Source organism: Bemisia tabaci, chromosome 8, assembly GCF_918797505.1.
Source record: "Bemisia tabaci chromosome 8, PGI_BMITA_v3".
Taxonomy (NCBI): domain Eukaryota; kingdom Metazoa; phylum Arthropoda; class Insecta; order Hemiptera; family Aleyrodidae; genus Bemisia; species Bemisia tabaci.
This window is the reverse complement of record NC_092800.1, coordinates 31,116,760-31,137,115: the sequence shown is the minus strand read 5'-3', so window position 1 is coordinate 31,137,115 and position 20,356 is coordinate 31,116,760. Positions and strand designations below refer to the sequence as shown.

Here is a 20,356-nt window from a genome sequence, read left to right as displayed (position 1 = left end):
TTGGCCGGTGACAAATGTACCTAAGTCATATTCGTCAGTGATTACATGCATTGGCTTTAGACATGACGTTGTCTCTTGTAAATAATCGATTGTTCCTATGATTTTGAATTCTGCGGAGAGCACTGGAAAAAAAAACACATTGGATCTAGAGTCCAGACTCTTAAAAATATCGACAAGAAAAAATACTCTTGATTCAATCGGATTTTTGCTGAAATCAAGAACCAAGCCTCTTAATTTGAGCGGATTTCCATTTGATTCAAGCTTAAATCTGATTGAATCAAGAGTATTTTTTCTTGTCAATGTTTTCAAGAGTCTGGACTCTAGATCCAATGTGTTTTTTTCCCCCAATGAGCACATTTGTACATGCATTTGTCCCTACCTCTTGTCCCAGGAAATGGTTATCCGCTACATAGAGAGGAATTTCAACACAAAAGTTTTGTTGATATGGGAAGTAAAACACAAGAAAACCCTATCCTTCGGTTGAAAATTTCAAGAGAAAAAAGAAATTTAATAAAAAAAAGAAATTTAATAAAAAAAGAGTGGTGAATGCCAACGTTGCAATCGGAGGAATGCGTTTTCCTATTAGTATCTCCACTGTTTTCTGCGCTAAATTCCCTGCAAACTGCACCAAAATCAACACAAAATTTGTGTTGACTTGTATTTCACTTCCTATATTAACAAAGAGTAACACAAAAACACAAATATTTTTATCAGAGCGCTAATTTTGATAAATTATTACGAGCTGAATAGATTTGAGAAATCACTTGACAATTGGAATCTAGTTATAATTAAAAATTTCAAGATACAGTGAATGGTTGTTCCTGATTTTGCGCCCATCGAGACGCGATGTCCATAATTGGTTCCGTGGAGCGAGGAGGAGCTATTGCCTCCGATCCCCATTCTTAGGAAAATCAAGGAAAAAATAAGCCTGAGATGGTGAAGTTTCCATGTTGTGTTGGCTCTGTTTGTCTCATAACAAGAGAAAAACAAAAAGGAAAACGGGGAACAAAGCTAAAGTACAACAATGAAACACCCGAGACGTTTCGACTCAAAACTGAGTCAATTTCAGTTGCGGGATAGTATAATAAAAATTACAAAATTTTGATGGAAAAATAGGTCTCAGGTTCTTTCATCGATGTTTTTCAATTTTTAGTATATTATTCCCACTGAAAATGACTCAGTTTTGAGTCGAAACGTGTCGAGTGTTTTGTTCTTGTATTTTAGCCTTGTTTTCTGTTTTCCTCCTTGTTTTTCTTTAGTTACCATTGTCTCGGGCTGCTTCGTAAAAAATTGTCTCATAATTTGTAGCGGTACTTCAAGGACAACGCGAGAAACAGGAGAGACGTAACCGGGCCTCGGTTTTTAAATTTTCTCCCGAACCTCAATGACGATTCACTAACAACATTGAGCGGGGAATCGTGAGTTCACGCCTCGCGCCATCGCGCCTTCAATTTTGCAGACGCAACACGGACATCCGTCGAGTACGAATAGTTGTATCACTGCGCCGTCATCAACGCGCGTGCTTTCCCGTGCTCTATTTCCATGTTGTGTTGGTTCCGTTGGTCTTACTTTTATGGTATCCTCAAGAACGACGTGAGCAACACAGTTAAAGATAGGAAAGGCGTAATTGGGTATAGTTTTTTAACATTGCTCCCGAATTTGAGCGACGCCTCACTAACAGCATAGAGCGGAAAATTGCAAGTTCACGCCTCCACTGCCGTGCTAAGGGAAAACGTCGTTTGAACATTCGAGAGTTGCCAAATTTCGCCGGATAAAACATGTATTTTTGACGAAATTTATGCATATTTTGCCTTGATATTTTCAGATATTTTAAATTAATTTACAAATAAAATAGTCTGAAAAATTGGAAGAAAAATATTTACTATTTCCCCAATGAATTCGTATTTTATCAGAGGAAATTTGGCAACGCCTAGAGGTTCATACGGAGTTTTTCCTTAGCATGGCAGTCCACGCCATCGCACCTTCAATTTTGCTTAGATGAGTTCCAGATTTTTTTTCAACTAAAATATTTTGATAGCGGGTAGAAAGCATCTATTGCAATTCCTTTCTACAGCTAACTCAAAATCTCCAAAAATCGAGATAAATCGTTGCGGACTTTCACAGTTGATATGTGATTGTGTTTATCTTCTTGTTTATTTTATTTTCATGTACATGTTTACCTCACCAAAACCGCACTATATTTCCTTGCTCTTCTGGCCTAAGGGCGTCTCAATATTCGCACGTGAGCTCTATTCTCTGTGTAAATATATGTTTTCCGGGGCTCATGTAGGGATAGAGACATGTCTTTACGTCAGCGGAGCGACGATTTGTGAGGTTTTGGAGGTTTTGGCTCATAAAATTTCAGGAAAGAAACGTGCGATTTGACATTATAAAACCCAAATAATTTATACACACTATTGCTAGAGATTCGACAAAGAAGGGTTTCTCTCACACTATAGTGCTGCTGCTCTAAGCTTGATGCTCAAAGCCTAATTTTCTGCCAGACGGCGAAACGTAAATGACTCACAGAATATTTTTTAATAGGAAATGTTCACCGTGCGTCTGAATATATCGACGGTGTAAGTCCGAAACCACGTATCTAGGTTGCGATATTGCAAACTTCCTGTCATATTTTTTTTTAAATGGAATGCTACTCGACGTCAATTTTTAAAGACTGCCGTGATAATGTTTCTCTGTGCAAGGAAATTTCTGCGGAAACTGCAAGGAATGATGTCGATTTGTTCGCATTTAAAAAAATAAAATAGGAGCCAACATTTTCAAACACCGCAAGCGAGATACATGGTTGCGGACCTATCCCGTCAATTAAATCAATCATTAAGTTGGTGAATTGCAAAATTTATCATTTTATCTATTTCAAGTGGACACCTACAGCTTCATCCACCATAGTTTTCATATGTAGTGTACCGTGATAAATGAAGGTACCGAGATGACATTAACTTGCCCATTATCGCGCGGGTTCAGACTTGTTTCTACCCCTACAATGGGCCTTTCGACAAGGTATGAATTAAAGCAACGCTGATTGTTTTCTCTTCAAAATTCCACAAAGAAAACAAATCACACGGCAGGAAGTCTGAAACTCAACTCCTGAAGAAGACATATGGGTTTTCTATCAACATTGGTTAGATGGCAAAAATAAAAATGACGTCATAGGTATAATCGAACCTTAATTTGATCTGTGTTAAAAAGACCTGCTAATATCTCGTTCAAGGGTTGATTTCAAAAGGGGTTGTGTGAATTTTTCTTTATATAAGATTTTGAAGAGAAAACATGTGACGTTTTCCCCTACTTCAGAGTCAGACCTTGTCTAGTGGTCCACTGTGTAAAAATTGACACGGCGTTTTTTCCGAATTGATGCAACACAACCGAAGACCGGAGAGCCGTTATTTAAGTTTTATTTCGAATCTGAGAGACGCCTCACTAACAGCATAAAACTGGTAATTGCGAAATGAGAGTTCACGTCTCAATCGCATCGCGCCTTCAATTTTGCAGACGCAACACGGACATCCGTCGAGCACGAATAGTTGTATCACTGCGCCGTTGTCAACGCGCATCCTTTCCCGTGCTCTAATTCCATGCATGTTGTGTTGGTTTCGTTTGTCTCATTTTTATGGTGGAGCCTCAGGACGTGATAAAAGTTCGTTCATTTGCTCCGCCGAACCTAACCTAAAAAATTTCGCGCGCCCCAAAAATCGATTCGAAGCGAAGCGGAACTACAACCGTGATCTCCGAACTTGGGTTCTCGGGGCGCTCACAAATACCAACACAACCATTTTTTACCCGACCGGATCCCTGATACTCTCGCCTCCCCACTAGAATAAAATATAGCCCCCCCCCCCGTCCCTCGAGTCCCCCCCCCCCGTGCTCTCCGCGTGCCGTAATCACCGCAAAACCTGCCCCGAACCTTACACGCGCCCTATCGACGTAGTATCCAGATTAGTTTCTTCACCGGTCTTTCCCCTCACGGCTACCCCCTCCCCGCGTCTAGCATCGACGTTCCATTGGTCGTGGAGGTGGAAATCGTTTTCTCGCGCCCCCTACGATTCCGCTCCCTGATCATCATCTCCTCGTTTTCCGACGCGCTTTCTTTCACCCCGCCTCCCTCACCGCACACCACCTCGTCGCTGAAGAAAAATACGGTTTCACAATTCGATTAGCCCCTCCCCCTCCCTTGCCCTCGCCTGTCTCTCTCCGTCCAATCTACGATCGAATAGGTGAAAGTTGAAGCCTTCTCTTTCGACAATCAAGCGGCGGTCCGATTCTCTCTCGGTATCACACGCAGAAAGAAAAATGGATATGTACGGATTTATTTTTATTGAAATTACAGAATATCGATGGTCACAGTGTGGAACCTTGTATTTCTATTGCGATGTTTCAAAATGTCCGCTTCTATATTATTTTTTCGAAGAGGAACAGGCCAACTCTATAGCCTGAAATGTATACAGAATATTTTCCTAACAGAGAGAAAATTCGAGGAAGACTTCAAGAAATTACTTTGTGTAGTTTTCCAAAGAAAAACTAAAATATGACGGGAAGTTTACAACGTCGCAAACGTAGGTAAAAGGTTTCGCAGCTTGACTATCGATATGTGACCGTCCGCGGAAGAAGGGAACCTCAGTTTACGGTGGATATCTTACCGGATACATTTTTGTAACACGATGTCAAAAAATTGGACTTGTAAGATTTCGGTGGAAAACTTGCTTTAGTGTCCTTGAGAATAAGTTTTAAGTAATTTAGGTTAGAAGGAGTAATTAGTTCGAAATTCGAAGGTCGATTTTTCAATCCAACCGCGCCAAAAATTAGCCGTCCGAATTATTTTGCCTTCCTGAACTTTGGCAGGCTCCTTATCCCAACAAACAGCTCAATATGCTTTAAATTCAAGAACACTTTTGAGCCGATGGATTGATCGTGTAGAAATGTTCCACGTACCTGTTGTCTTCTATTCGTAATTTTGACGAGAGATCATGCCTGGGATCTCAGTGGCGCCTCAGTTAAAACTAAAAACCTCGCCAGGTGGTTCATTCTGTGATTCTACGAGGGCATGTTTCGCCTTCATTAGATGGGGTATACTCAACGCGCTTCCTCGTGTCGAAATAGTGGTATGCAGCGCCTAGCAATAGCACCAACGCAATCGGTTGAGTAAGGCATTCCGTATACAAGTTTAGGATTTATCCGCTTGATTTGCGATGATAAGCACTTCACAACTATTAGTTGACCTTTTCCATTCTTAACATATACACCGTATTTTAAGTGTTTTGATGCGGAGTCTTTACCGTGTAGCTTGAGCTCGAATAATATCTACTTATCTTTTATTTTCTATTTTCTCTCTTTATTTCTTTCTTTCTTCCTTTCTATTTTGAATTTTTAAAGGACGGGAGGATCACCTTCATTGCTTATCATCTCAATTGCACGCTCTTTGTCCTTGCAAGAGAAATTTTTGAAAATTTTATACGAAAACTTCAAGTGATACTTTCTTGGCCCACAAAAAAAAAAGAATAAGAAAAAAAAAAGAAATATTGTAGAGGACCAGAGTGTAAAAAACCCCTAGTTGCGTCAATTGATCGTTTCCACATACGTTTTGTTTAAGTTTTTTTTCGCCTCTCAAAGTTATCACTTACATTCAATAGTAGAATATTGGGCATTATTTTCTAGTAAAAGTAAAATGCAAGTAGAAATTTAAAAAAACCGTTATCGAGATTGTGCTACTAACTATAAATCATTGGAATACGGAACACATTCTTTCATTAAATTTTTTCGTCGGAATAAACGACGTATCGACTGTAAAATTGAAAAAATGATCATCTTGGTTAGCGACGTTGCAGACCTCCTGTCATAATTGATTTTTTAAATAGTAAAATATATCACGTAATTTCTTGAAAACACACCAGATTTGTCTTTCAGTTCAAAGAATATTCAGGGAGGGTTGCAACCAATTAAATTGATCCGTTCTTCTTTGACAAAATAAAATGAGAACAGCGATTTTGAAAAACCGTTAGCGCGTTTTGCTTTTTCGCAGTTTCACCATCGATATGTATTTCATTCCTACGAAAAAATTCAATGAAAGAATGTGTTCCGTATTTCTAGTCTCACACAAGCTGAAAAAAATGAGTGTTCTCATGAGATCGTCACCTGTGGGCAAAAGGATCACAAGTGCCATGTGATGTTTAAAAATTCCGCCGCCATTTTATCTTTTTAACAGAGAATTTGTTCAACAAAGCCGTCCAAAAATGTCACGGAATTTTCTTTGTGCTGCCGATAAAATTCAGTAAAATTTTCAAACAGATTCAACCAACAATTCCTCTCTAAAAGAATAAAATGGCGGCGGAAATTTTTAAACGTCGCATGGCGCTTGTGATACTTTGGCCGGAAGGTGACGATATATCCTTCGTGCTCTAATGTGCTACCGATTTGTTTGTTTCAGGTTAAAATCTGGTTCCAAAACAGGCGAATGAAATGGAAGCGGAGCAAAAAAGCTCAGCAGGAAGCTAAGAGCTCCTCGAAAGAAGGCTCGGAGAGCAGACACAGCATCGAGAACAATAGTAATAACAATATCAGACCATCAAAGTGTCCGAGCAGCTTAGAGCAACCGCAGTTCCAGCAAGCGCAATGTGATCTTCTTTATAGGCCTTATGTATCGTAATCGACTTATCAAGTATCCCTTATTCCGATCCAAGTAATGGTTTACTTACGCTCGCTCGCATTTCGAGTTTTACGACTTTTCCGCGGCCAGCGCTCATGATGATTCTCTCAATAGCTAGCTTCCTCACTCATGGATTTTGGTCGCTTTAACCGCGACTCTGGCGGGATTTTGTGAATTACGTTGAATTTATGACCGAACCAAAGCTTAAATGCCACATGCCGGTAAGAGAATCGTGTAGCTTATCGATGGATAAAGTTGAAAAATGCGTCTCTGCACAGCATCGTATAAAAATATTCGATTATGTCTCATTTATACGAGTAATTTAACCGACGCATGAGGGGCTTGGAGGATAAGACGCACAAGTGCAGTTTTTTGAAAAATTGAGGTATAAATGATTTCAAGCACTGTTAGTCTTATAGTATGTTTTGTGAAAAATCTGTACCCAAATTCCAATTTTTAAGCATCAAAAAGTCAGTTTGAACTTTCTTTCCGCCATAAGGATCCATGTAATTTCGAAACTTACAACACGTGTTTCTCGAAATAGCAAAAACTGCACCTGATGGTTTGGTTTCTTTTAAAAAATGGGTGCGTGGAGATTTCCAACATCTCAATCGGAGACATCTGCGCGTTTTTCGACTTTAAACATCCATCGGTATTCGATCCACTCATGGCAACAGATTTGACAGTTAGTTGCAGATCTTGGAGAAACGACAGACGCTAAAATTTTTGTCAAGTAGGAGATAGGAAGTTCAGGCAAAAGGAATCTAAGCGACACCTAGTGCACTGAAAACAATCTTTAAAGTCGAATGTCAAACTCATGATTTGCTGCAAAGATATCAGTTTATTCTCTAAAAGGGATGTGTAAGCTTCCAAATATGTGCTTTTCCCATCCAAAATCGTGTTTTTCTCAATTGCTCTAGACATCCTCAATTTTTAAATTGTTTGATCTTCCTTGGCTTAAAATGTGCAAAACAACACATATCCATAGTAGTAAAACTAGCCCGTCACTTTTTTGAAGCTATAGGTTCTCTCTCAGCAGCTAGTCTCTTTGTAGTAGTGAGAGAGAAAAATAAGAAACAACTTCAAGATTAGAAAACCTCGTCAAAATTTTAATAATCTCGGTAATATTATAGACTATATTTTTCGTAAATTAATTGTAAGAAGCACAAGCTAGAAAAAACGTTCATATTTCTGCTTAAGGTGGCCGTTACTTCTTTTACAGTTTCAGATCAAATTTACCTACACTAAATAAGTCAACACATTTTAAAGATTCATTAATACTCTTAAAGAAAATACGGACAAAATTGCCTTCTCCACCAATATTCGAATACTTTAAAGCACGTCTACAGCCAAAAATGAAGACATTGATTTTATTCTCGTTACAAAAAATTTCGCAGAAATTGACTAGAAAGGCATAGGGGGAAAAACCAATTTAAGCACATCTAATGCAACTTTTCTCTTAAACCTGTTTTGGCCTAAGTGATCGATACGCCAAAATTTCTTCCGCCAAAATTGATATTATGATGCATATATATTTACGTATGCATATACATATTGCGTTTGAATTTCGCTGATATTGCGCTATGCTAGAACGACCATGATCCATTTTTGTAGCTTTTTGATGTTGATGCCAATATAGAAAGCTGTTCACGGATATCATCATAACTCTGGAAGGGGGAGATGACGGTATTTTTAGCATAGCGCTATTTAATTAAAATAAATATGTTATGAAGTTGTTTCCCTAGCGACTTCATGACTTACTTTTTCGGATCTCTCACAAAGTATTTTCGTTACTGATAAGGGAATTATCTAATAGTTCTCAATGCATCATTTTCTTACTACTTACGCATGCACGCCGTAAATATTTATTATCTTCCATTTCTATGCGAGTAGAGGCGTCCATAGTTAGATCGTTGCTTATAAATACTGCGCTAATTAATGTGAAGTGTAAAAATTTGTTTTATATGTTTCATGTAAATAAAAACCATAGTTAAACCAAACTTATGATTGTGAATTGTTTCCTCTGCATGTTTTGCTCTCACCCATATAAAAATAAAATGAAGTCTAAGTCTTGGCTCTGGGGTGTTATTTAAGGTAAATTATCTTCAATAAATAAAATCCTCTAAGCCTTTTTTAAAGCATATCAACGGTTAAACTACCAGACTGCGTATTTTGCTGTGCTAAGGAAAAACGCCGTATGAACCATCAGGCGTTGCCAAATTTCGTTTGATAAAACACAAATTTCCTAGTAAATTAATGAATATTTTCCTTCCAATTTTTCAGATAATTTAGTTCGCAATTTTACCTAAAGTTTCTGAAAATTTAAAGGAAAAACATTCATAGCTTTCCTAAAAATTGAACATTTTATCGAAGGAAATTTGGCAACTCTCGAATGTTCATACAGCGTTCTCCCTTAGCATGACACTATCTCCTTGCGGTATTTTAAAATCTCTGCTTCCATTTTATTTTTTAACAGAGATTAAATCAACATCTTTCCTAAGAAGTTTTCTCAGAATTTTCTTCGCACAGAGAGGAAACATCGCGAAAGTTTTCAATATTTGATGTTGAATTGTTGAGTTGTTTCCGTTAAATAAATTAAATATGACAGGAAGTCATAACGTTGCAAACCGAGATACGTGGTCCGGTAGTATCGTCGATGATAAGTAGATTTCGAGGAGAAAATTTTTTGAGAATAATTCCACTAAAGATCCTACTACAGGTGCGCATAGTGTATTAACAAATAAGTTACATTTTTAACCTTCTAAGCGTGATATGCTAATAAATCATCACCGGCATATAGCTACTTCTCATTTCATGTTAGCGCGAGACGTCAGTCCTTAAAAATCACATTTCGCCTTCAAAACACGTTGATACTTCACGCATTGTTTAAAAGCAGATACTCGTCTTGCTGTAGATATAGACAATTTCATTGATGCATTACATTAACCGGAGAGCTGACGGAACAGTCAAAAACATCGATCCGAGTAGGAAAAAATTGAAATTTCAAAAATCAAGATCTTTGGTGTTTTTTGGAGTTAGTGGAAACGCATTATCATCATGAAGCCACTTTATTGCATAATGATCATACGAACTGTGATGCGATACTGACCAAATGAGAGATTCCTGTAGACCTTGAGATCCACCCCATGAAGAATTTTGGTCAAGGAATCGATTTTTGCATCGAAATTCCAGTACAACGCGTATTTTCCACGAAAAATTACCTTTGTAGAGAAATAAACCGAAAAACTGACGTTTTTTACGCAATATATCGAAAAAATCGATGAAGGATTTCGATATATCGATTTTTTTCTTGCAAAAATCGATTCCTCGACTCAAAATACATAGGAATACCTTGGTTTGTGAAAGTTTTGACCCAAATTAGAACGTGGAGAGCGGATTTATTTAAGCTCGAAAAATCGGAAATTTCAACCCTTAACACTTCAACCCCCATGTTGACGATGAAATCGAGGGAGTTATGGCCTGGGATTTTTTCCACGTTCTTTTGGTGCCTATTGACATCTTTTGGGCCCTAGCCGTTTTTGGATTTCCATAAAAAAAATTTTTCGGCCCACCCTACGCATTATACATCAAGTGAAAACCAAATCCTCAAGAAGTTAGTCGTGAACATGTTTTTGCTGACACATTAGCTGCATTCGAAAAATGATATGGTCTTGATTTCCCATGAGAAGTGAAAGAGTGCGGTCATCGAGTGTCTGATTGGCTAAAAAAAGGCGGGAAGATCTGGTGGCCACGCTTTTTCCCTGTTCAATGTGAATACTCTTGTTTTTTCGTAAACTGTCGCCCTAACTGATCCACGCTACGTTTTTCTAAATAACATACGAAGAGGGTAAAGTGCAAAGCCAATTTTGAGGAGATTACAAAAATTTCTAGAAAACCGATCAAAAAAAAATCGGATAAGTAGCCGAGAACACGAGGGCGTAATAGCGAAGAGAGCAGTAAGTGCATTTCTGCATGAGCCATGGTTAGCACATGCTTTTTTGGGTCTCGAGGCTCATCCCAACATGCACTTACTGCTCTCTTCGCTATCACGGCAGAAGTGGTGGTGCTTCGTCTTTTTACGACCATTTGATGATTACAGTAAGGAAAAAGGGACGCGAAATTGTTACATGCAATTATTACTGCTTATAGACGATGAGCGCGGTATCACTCTGCTTTGAAGGCGAAATATAATTTGCGCGGACACGGAAAACGCTGTTGCAAGCTGCATCAAGAGTTAGAGAATATTCATTGCAAATACTGTTTGGCATGGATCTTGCATAGTTTCACGGACATAGAAAAATGTGTCAGTTTTACTCTTGAGTCGAACTTTGAAATTCGTAAAACGTGTGAATACTTGATAAACGTCAGTCGTCAGTATCTTGTTTTGAGATTGAGTTGGAACTTTTAACTTTTACAACCAATTTTTTTAAAGGTTATTCAATTCGTTCACTGTTTTTACGTGAGAAGCTCATCATGACAAATAATACTTCAATCCCGTCGAAAATTTTTGGAAAATGACGAACATTTTCCTTTTGATCGATAAGAGTGTCGTTTTGGGAACTATTAATGATATGAATCACGAGTATTCATGCTGAAAGAAGTATGAAGTACGAAAATGTGATGTACATCGCCCCTTTTGGCATGCTGAGTTGAGGGAATATAAATAGGTCAATCTGAATTCTTTTAGGAAAAATAGATTTTTGGTTTCCTAAGAAAAACCTTTCAATGAATACCTATTCTGTGCTATGGAATTCTTATTAACACATATTGATGGTGAAACTGCCAAACAACTTACCTCGTTTGCAGTGTTTTAAAATTTCAAATTCCATTTTATTTTTTTAAAGGAGATTAAATCTACAGCAATTAGTACAGAGGTGAATTCACAATTTCATTCTATTTTTCAATTTATATCTTAAGATCTTTCCTTGAAGTTTTCACAGAATTTTCTTCGCACAAAGAAGTGATATCACGGAAATATTTAAAATTTGATGTTGAGTAGTTTTCCACTTAAAAGTAAAGAGTGACAGGAAGTCTGCAACGTTTCAAACCGAGATACGTGGTTTGGAAGTTTCATTATCGATTTTGAAGATTTTCTAAATGAAAATGGTTCAACTTTTCCTCTCATCAACTTCTTTTCAAAATGTTTCACTTCCTCAAGAAAAGCCCTGAACTATAGCAGCGCAAACATGCACCAGCATGAAAATTGTGTTTTGACGGTGGAACTGCAAAAATACCTTTATAGTATGGTTTGGGGTGTTTTCATGTCTCCGCTCTTATTTTACTTTATCAAAGGAGGACAAGCACAAACACTATTTAGCGGAACTACCACAGAACATTCCTCACACAAAGAGGAAAAATCAGGAAAACTTTCACGAAACGATGTTGAATATTTTTCCATCTAAAAAGTTTATGACGGGAGGTTTGCAGCGTAGCAAATTGAGGTACAAACTTTTGCAATTTCACAACCGAATTTCCGTTTGGACGCACCTTATGCTGACGTTAGAGTCCCTTCATACCCAGAGTTACGACAACTCACTTTTGGTTGGGCTGAAAGTGGCCTAAAAAAAAATCCAATTCTGATTGGTTCTCGATCATGAAGTCACAAACGAGTGCACCAAGATGGCGGTGACTCGAATGTGGCCAAAAATTATGAAAATATTACCTAATTGCGGTTTATCAAGATTAAATTGTTATTACCATCGGTCCAAAATGAAAATAGATTAAGCAATTATTCATAAACCAATCTCATTTTCTTTTTAATTGATCAATTTTATTGATATTGTTGTTTTTGGATGACAGACATCGCAGGATTCTTTATCCTTATCCCTCAATATCGTTCGTTTGGGTGCACTTGTTTGTGCCTCCATGGCCAGCCAAGGCCGGCTGCTACTCAGCTGATAATCGAGTTTTCTTAAATCTGGGTATAAAGGGACTCTAGCTGACATTAGCGCCAAATGAGTCTTAAATCGGTATCAAAAAAGGTTGACATTGATAATGACATCAGTCTTAATCAGCTCTGTTCTCATGAAAACTGATCTCGCATTTGGATCAGTGCTCACGAGACAGTGTTCATTTGGATCAGTGCTCACCTGTCCATGATGTCACCTAATGTTCTTCTATCATCGTTATTTGCAATGCTTTCGGTCTTTTTTCACACGGAGGTGTTAATTATTTGGACGTATTGAAATCAAAGGGAACTACCTCCATCATGATATGGGCCTTGTCATGCGTGCGTTTCATAGGTATTGAGGCCCAGGTCGTGATGGAAGTAGTTCTCTTTGATTTAAATATGTATATATTTGGGCTGAAAAATTCGGAAAAGTAGTAAAAATTGGCGATAAGAGCTGCGTTTCAAAATACCATAGAAATTCTTATAGCCGGCTAAAGAAGGCTACAGAAAATCATATAGCTGGCTGTAGAATGCGGAGAAAACTACACGGCCGGGCTATACGAAGCGATAAAAATTATGCAGCCGGGCTATAGTTCCTATCGTCGGGCTTTACACTTTATCGCCTGGCTGTTGCTTTTTCGCCTTCGATTATAAAAGGCTATAAGAAATTGTGTAGAAATTCGTGTGCTTTGGAAATCATTAAGTTTGATACGGAACCACCTAAATATTTACAAAACGCACATTATATTTTCCTTTAATACATATTTTATTTCATCAATTAAAATGAGAATAATCCATACAGAATGTGCAAACATTTCAAAATCATGAGTTGAATAACGCTGACTCCGCCAGATCAAATATTAGAGCCTAACACAAAGCGGAGCGGCGACGCACTGGCGCCTACAAACCTAACAGGGATACTTCACGCATTGCGCAACGCGTGAAGTATCCCTGTTAGGTTTGTAGGCGCCAATGCGCGTTTCGCGCTGGCTGCCTGCCTGCCGCACCGCAGCGTGCCACGGCGCTTGAAGCAACTATTTCACACCAGAGGTATTGCACAGTATCATACGAAACTGAAGGCGCTCTAATATATTAGGAATGGCAGGCGTCCATCTAAAGTACGGAGCTTTCCTCGCAAAATATATCAAGATACTACGGCCCAAAAAGAGAGCAGTGGTCTAAAAACTCACTAAGTCCTAGCATCCGTAATTAGTGACGTTTAGCATACACTTTATCGCCTGGCTGTGAGTTGCTTAATCGCCATCGGCTATAAAAGGCTCTAAGAAATTGTGTAGCCGGCTATAGAAGCCATTGGAAATCTTACACCCGGCCGTAGGTCTATGGTATTTTGGAACACTGATTCTACTGCCAATTTTTACCAGGGATGTGCGAATGAATATATAAAAAAGAGCTGAGCAGCGCTCAAATCCTATGCACATAGCTCCTCTTGATTTCATTCATTACCACATGGTATTATTTAGCATGAACACGTCCATTTCGACGGTGAAACTGCAAAAATGTGTATCTCAGGGGCTATCCTCCTTTTTTTTTTGCTGAACATTCAAAATCTTCCGAGGTTTTTGACCTAATCGATGCGATATGTCGCATGCCAGTTCCATTAATTCTTTTGAGCTTGACGAATCACCTTAAGGTGAGGGAGCGTCATCTAAAAAGTTGGCAAAACAGCGTTACGCTATACTCGAGCACCCCGTTTGTACGTGCGATTTGGCGAGCGCGAACTTCGGGGAGGGCGGTGCGGTGGGCGGCGGCGGAGCCAAGTTGCAAAATGTAGGGGGCCCAAGTTGGGTGGTGGCGAGCGGGGGGGGGGGGGGGTGAAAAACGCACAACAGAAGTTGAAAATGGAGGGTCATTCATCATGGGTTAGCGAGGGTGCGGCGCTGCCGAGGGACCCGGGGGTGAGGGGGGTCGGAGGGGCGCGGACGCAGCGAACCGTTTCAATTAACAGCTAATGTTTCTGATGGTTCCCTCGACACTACTTTAATCTGGTACTAATTAGCACTGCGGCCGGATTCCCCCTCCCTCGCCGCCCCCTCCCGCCCCACCACCCCCCGCCGCCGCCCGGGCTCCGAGCTTTGAAACTCCGACTCGTTAGCTTTTAATGTCAATATTTACCGGGGGTACTCTTTTCATCGTTCGTTTCTAATCTAACCGAGAACGGCTTTTCGCTCCTCCGTTTTCCCGCGACTTTCCGCGTTTTACCTCCGAGCCGGTTTCGCTTCTGATCGCCGAGAGCAGGTCGCTAGGTTCGAAAAACATACGAAATATGTTCCTGATCTACGACTCGAGATCGGTGCTCCTCACATGGTCCCAGCGGGCTGATTGTTGAAATTGATAGACAAAGAAGACATAGGGAGTATGGAGCAACCCTATTGATTGAAATGGGTGGTTCCTATCGATAAAAGGAGAAAATGATAGACTAACTGTCGGGTTTCTCGTGGGTTGTCGTTAGTTAGTCTATTACCTACCTCCTTTGTCCATTGCAACCACCCGCCTCCACCATTAGGATCTCTCCATATCTCTTTTGTCTCCTTTGTCTATAGTTTTGGCGATCAATTTCAATAATCGGCCCGCTGCGGGCTGATTGTTGAAAGGGGTAGACATAGCTACAGACAAAGAAGACAAGAAGGATATGTAGGGATCCTGTCGGTGGAAGCGGGTTGTTGCAATGGACAAAGGAGGGAGGTAATAGACTAACTAATGGCAACCCAAGAGAGACCCTCCAGTTAGCCCACCATTTTCTTCCTTAGTATAGAAGAACCACCCATTTCAACTAATAGAATTGCTCCATACTTCTTATGTCTTCTTTGTCTATTGCTTTGCCTATCAATTTCAACAATTAGCCCGCAGCGCAGGTCTAATTCCCACCATGAGGGAAAACGCGATAATGTATTTTCTGAAGAAAATGCACTAAAAATTTATTGGGGTGGACAGTAAGTTGGAAATGTAGCCAACGTGCGTTCAAATCCAGAAAACTGGGATTCTGGGAAACTATTTTCTGGATTTTAACGCAAGTTGGTTACATTTCTAACTTACTGTCTATACGACTCGTGCGTCTACCGCAATCAGTCTGAAATATGGGAGTATTTTTTTCAGGAAATACACTAAAAATTGGGGTATTTTCCTCAGAAAATACTCTAGAGGTTGGGGTTTGGCAATGCCACCTAGGAGGAGTGGCCAGAGTGACGTTGATATAAAGGCTGGAATGGGATGATAGGTCGAAAAATATCAAAGCACACAATTGCCCTGCGGCTGATTGCTGAAATTGATAGACAAGGAAGACAAAGGAAAAATAGTGCAATTTTATTGGTTGAAAAGGGTGTTTGTTATATGGACTGAAGGGTATAAAATGGTGGACTAATTTATTAAAGGTTCTCTTATGGGTCACCGTTAGTTAGTCTATTACTTACCTCCTTTGTCCAATGCAACCACCCACTTTCACCAGTAGGATCACTTCATTTGCCCTTTGTCCACTTTGTCCATCGCTTGTCTATTAATTTCAATAATTAGTCTGCCGAGATAAGTATGTCTATAATGTCAAAATGTCCAAGTATCTAAAATGTCCAACAGAGGAAACACGATCAAAATTAGAAATGATCAAATTCTATTCGCTCCTCTCAACCGAACTTTTCGGTCAAAATCCAATTCTTAAAATTCGGCTTGGTGAACCGGACAGTTGGGTTGAATTATTAACCGGATGATTCGGTTATATGGACAGAACTAGATTTTTTATTACTAGGATATTTCAGTTTTGCTGAACGTTTTGTTTTACCATAGGGGAGTTCAATTGCTCTTCCCGCAAATGTAATTGGGCCTATTTGGGGAGCTATTGGGGGATTTATAGCCCACTTAAGCAAGTTCTGTCTCATTCAAACACGTCTTAATTTCCCTGAATTCAGGTGAAATGGCGCCCCTGACGAAAAGTTTTCATTAAGTTGTCATGTCTAAGGAAAGAATGATCTCAGCATTGGAGAACAAAAAATAGAGATCTTGCAATGCTATCCATGTAATAGTATTTTATTACGACCATTTTTAACGCCCAGAAACGTCAAATGAAACCGAAAGTAATAAGGTTTTGAATTATTCAGTCCAAAATACGCAATTTCGAAAGAAAGTTATTTGAGGAGCTTGGAGGACAAGGCGCACATAAGTGCAGTTTTTGATATTCCGAGAAATAAATGTTTGAAATTTCGAAATTAAATGGAGCCTTATGGCGGAAAGAAGATTTAAACTGACTTTTTGATACTAAAAAATTGGAATTTGAGAGCGAATTTTTCACTTATATTCGTCAAAACTAGTTTTACTTGAAATAATTAATATCTCAATTTTTTCAAAAACTGCACTTTTGCGTCTTGTCCTCCAAGCCCCTCATTTGTAGTTTTAGTTTTCAATGTTGTACTGCTAGACACAATATTGTTACGTTCAGCCAGTTTCATGCACAAGTTAGAGTATTACAAGTTAAAGTCTTCAAAACAGTCTCAGGAACCGATGGTAGGATTCTCACAATATCCAATTCAGAACATGCAGGAGATGATAAACATAATGCAAACTTTCTCCCCGCATCTTCGGTAAGACTCACGAGGGCCTGTATTAATTTAACAGACACAACATGCAAACTCGCCATGAGCACTTTATATTCCGAGGGCAGCAAAGTTTCCCCCCCGTAATACTCATTCATCTTTGCTCCACATCTTTCTCTCAGTTGAAAAGCCCCGACAATTAACAGTTATGACCGGGTCTCTTTCGCCGCAGCTGCAATAAATCGTGTGAAATGGATAACCTGTAAAACGGCGGGCGAGAACGTGCGGAAAGGCAATTTACGCGGATGGTACTTCTTGACCACAACTACTTACTCAGGTTCGCAATATCGGTCTCAAAAAGCACAAAGGCACGTATTGCGAAGTCGCGAGGGACCTCTGATATCGACCATCGCTACCGATTTTGATTAGATTCCGCGAAAAACGAGGTGCTTGTTGAGCTTGCGGGCTCGATTTTCCGAGGCCCATAACTCTCAGCGTCAGAGCCGCAAAAACAAAAGCTCCCTGGAAAGCTGGATTTTCGTATCTCATCGCTGGATAGGCATGAAGCAGATCGACGCACAGTTAGAGTACCTGTACACGGAAGAGTATTGCCATATCTGTGCCGCTCTCTGATTGGTTCATCAGTTTTAGGTTATCATGCGCACATAAGGCCAAAGAATCATTCTAAACCCAAAAATCGGCCAAATTCAGAAAAATGAAAACAGAATAGTGTGTGGAAAAAAACATCGCATTCGATACAGAAATCGATAGCTGAATCGAATGCGAGGTTTTTGTCCAAACACTATTCTGCTTTCATTTCTCTGAATTCGGCCGATTTTTAGTTAAGTTTCATTAAAGAAAATAGAGTCACCTCCTCTAGCCTTTCCTCGATGATTATGAAATTTCTGCATTAAAGATAACTTGTAACCAACGGGTACTCTTCGGACTCAAAAACCATACTTTTGTCAACAATAAATCGCACTTCGCTATCACAATGATCACGAAATTAGATCATTAACAATGCGCTCTAAAGGAGGAAATCATTCAATTTTGTATTGGGATGGTAATTTTTTCCATTCAACTATTACTGCTTTTGGGTAATGCGTGAAGTATCACCCTATTTGAAGGCAAAATGTGAATTAAGTGGATGTTGCGCGGATGCTTCAGCGGTAGAACAGAGTCTAATGCTTTAGTTTCTCTCTCCAATTTTTTAAGCGTTTACTCAGACTTTCACAGCGGGCTGATTATTGAATTTGATAGACTATGTTATAGACAAAGAAGACATAGGGAGTATGGAGCGTTCCTGTCGGTTGAAATGGGTGGTTCCTATTGACTAAGGGGGAAATGATGGACTAACTATAGTGTTTCTCGCGGTTTGCCGTTAGTTAGTCTATACCTACCTCCTTTGTCCATAACAGTCACCCACTTCCACCAATGGAATCCCTCCATACCTTTTTTGTCTTCTTCGTCTATAGCTTTGTGTATCAATCTCAATCATCGACCCACAGGAAGGGAAGGGTGTCATTTTCTTGCAGGGCCGGATTTACCTACTTGCCGCCCATGGGCCGCCTGTTTTTTGCCGCCCCCTTCTCATTCGTTTTGAAACATCAATAAAAACCATCAAGTGAACGTGCCAGCGGGGGTGGGGTGTATAAGATGCGTTTACTCGTGTTGTAAACATTTTTTGGGAAAGCCCTGCCAACACAACTAGCAAAAATTCACCGAACTTTGCGTGAACGTTAAGTTTCGTAAACCTATCTCTGCGTGGAGAAGGCCTTCCATTCATAAGAAATGAACGAAAAAATTATGAAAGAACAAACATAAATGTGGTTTAATGATTTTAACTTCCGCCGCCGCGCCGCGCAGACCGCACCGTGTTTGGAGCAATGCGTGAAGTATTCCGACAGTTTTGTAGGCGCCATGAGTTTCACGCCGACGACCGCTGCTGAACGCACTGTGTTTGACGCAATGCGTGAAGTATTCACGCAGTCTTATAGGCGCTATCCGTTTCACACTGACCGCAGTGACCGCACTGGGTTTGATGCAACGCGTGAAGTATTCGTGCAGTCTTGTAGGAATGTATGCGCTAATATGTGTTACATGCCGACCGCCGCGCCGAGGGCTTCTCCTTTTCATCTCAAGTCCTCGTCATCATTTCTCTCTCAATCGCGCCGTTCCTGGCCAAATTGCGTGTTTGGTCTCTCTCTTAACTCGATTAATTAAGGGTGCTGTCTCTTGTATCATCGGAAGACGACAAAATTAGAAATTACTATGCTCTCAGGAAATGAGAGATTTTGTTTGTAATTTTTTTCTAAATCCGATTTTTTTTATACCTACATTTAAAAAAATTTCAAAATTTGCCGCCTTTTAGATTTGCCGCCATGGGCCGCGGCCCATGTGGCCACCCCCTTAATCCGACCCTGCAGCCATTTCATTTTTTTTACAGAGAAATTATTCAACGAAACTATCCGACAATTTTGCTGTATTTTTTTCGTGGTGTCGATAAAATTCAGCGAAATTTTCAAACAGATTCGATCAACAATTTCTCTGTAAAAGAATAGAATGGCGGCAGAAATTTTGAAACGTCGCAGGCGATTGCGATACTTTGGCCGAGGGGTGACGATATAACGCAGAGGGTTCATCGAGGGTCCTGTCTGTGCAAAGACCGATCTTGTCCGCAGGGAATCTGGTTACGGAGTCTCGAAAGCAGTACGTAGATAATGCCATCCGAGGACCAAGTTGTTCGCCACAATTAAGCTCAAAGAGAAGGGAGGTGTTTGCGTAAATGTGTCTACGCGGATCCATTAAAGCTGGCACTAGTTACGTATTTACTGACTGAAAGTTAAGATAAAGTTTTCAGCAAACTTAACAAAAGGGAATGAATGAGAATGGTGGTCGGTTGCCATGGCGACGAAGTGAGGGGGCGGGGCCTCGGCTCTCATACTTGCTCTAATAACACTCGGGTTCCCTCGACGCTAATTAGAGCTCCGGCCCCAGTAATTGGGTTTTATTCCGTTGTTGCCGGATTAGGTTCCCTAAATCCTCAATTTTATAAAAAAAAAACTTCTTACGCTGCATGATACAATTTGTTTTGCGCCCTTTGGAAAAACAAAAAGATTTTATATGGAGTAAGTTTTTTAATGGGTTTTCTGATTGCTTGATGTCATCACCTTCCAAATCACAAGGATCATGCGACGTTTCAAAATTTTCGCCGCCATTTTATTTTTTTTTACCGAGAAATTGATCAACGAGGATTTCCGAAAATTTCAC

General features: G+C 39.8%; 1 protein-coding gene across 1 annotated transcript in view; it reads left to right on the top strand.

Moving 5' to 3' along the window:
- LOC109034946 (uncharacterized) overlaps positions 1 to 8,658 on the top strand; it is a 39,326-nt gene extending 30,668 nt beyond the window's left edge. The window contains exon 3 of the mRNA XM_019048378.2: positions 6,440 to 8,658. Coding sequence (XP_018903923.2) covers positions 6,440 to 6,658 — 219 coding nt within the window. The 3' untranslated portion in view covers positions 6,659 to 8,658. The remainder of the gene's footprint in view (positions 1 to 6,439) is intronic.
- Positions 8,659 to 20,356: the final 11,698 nt, after the last annotated feature.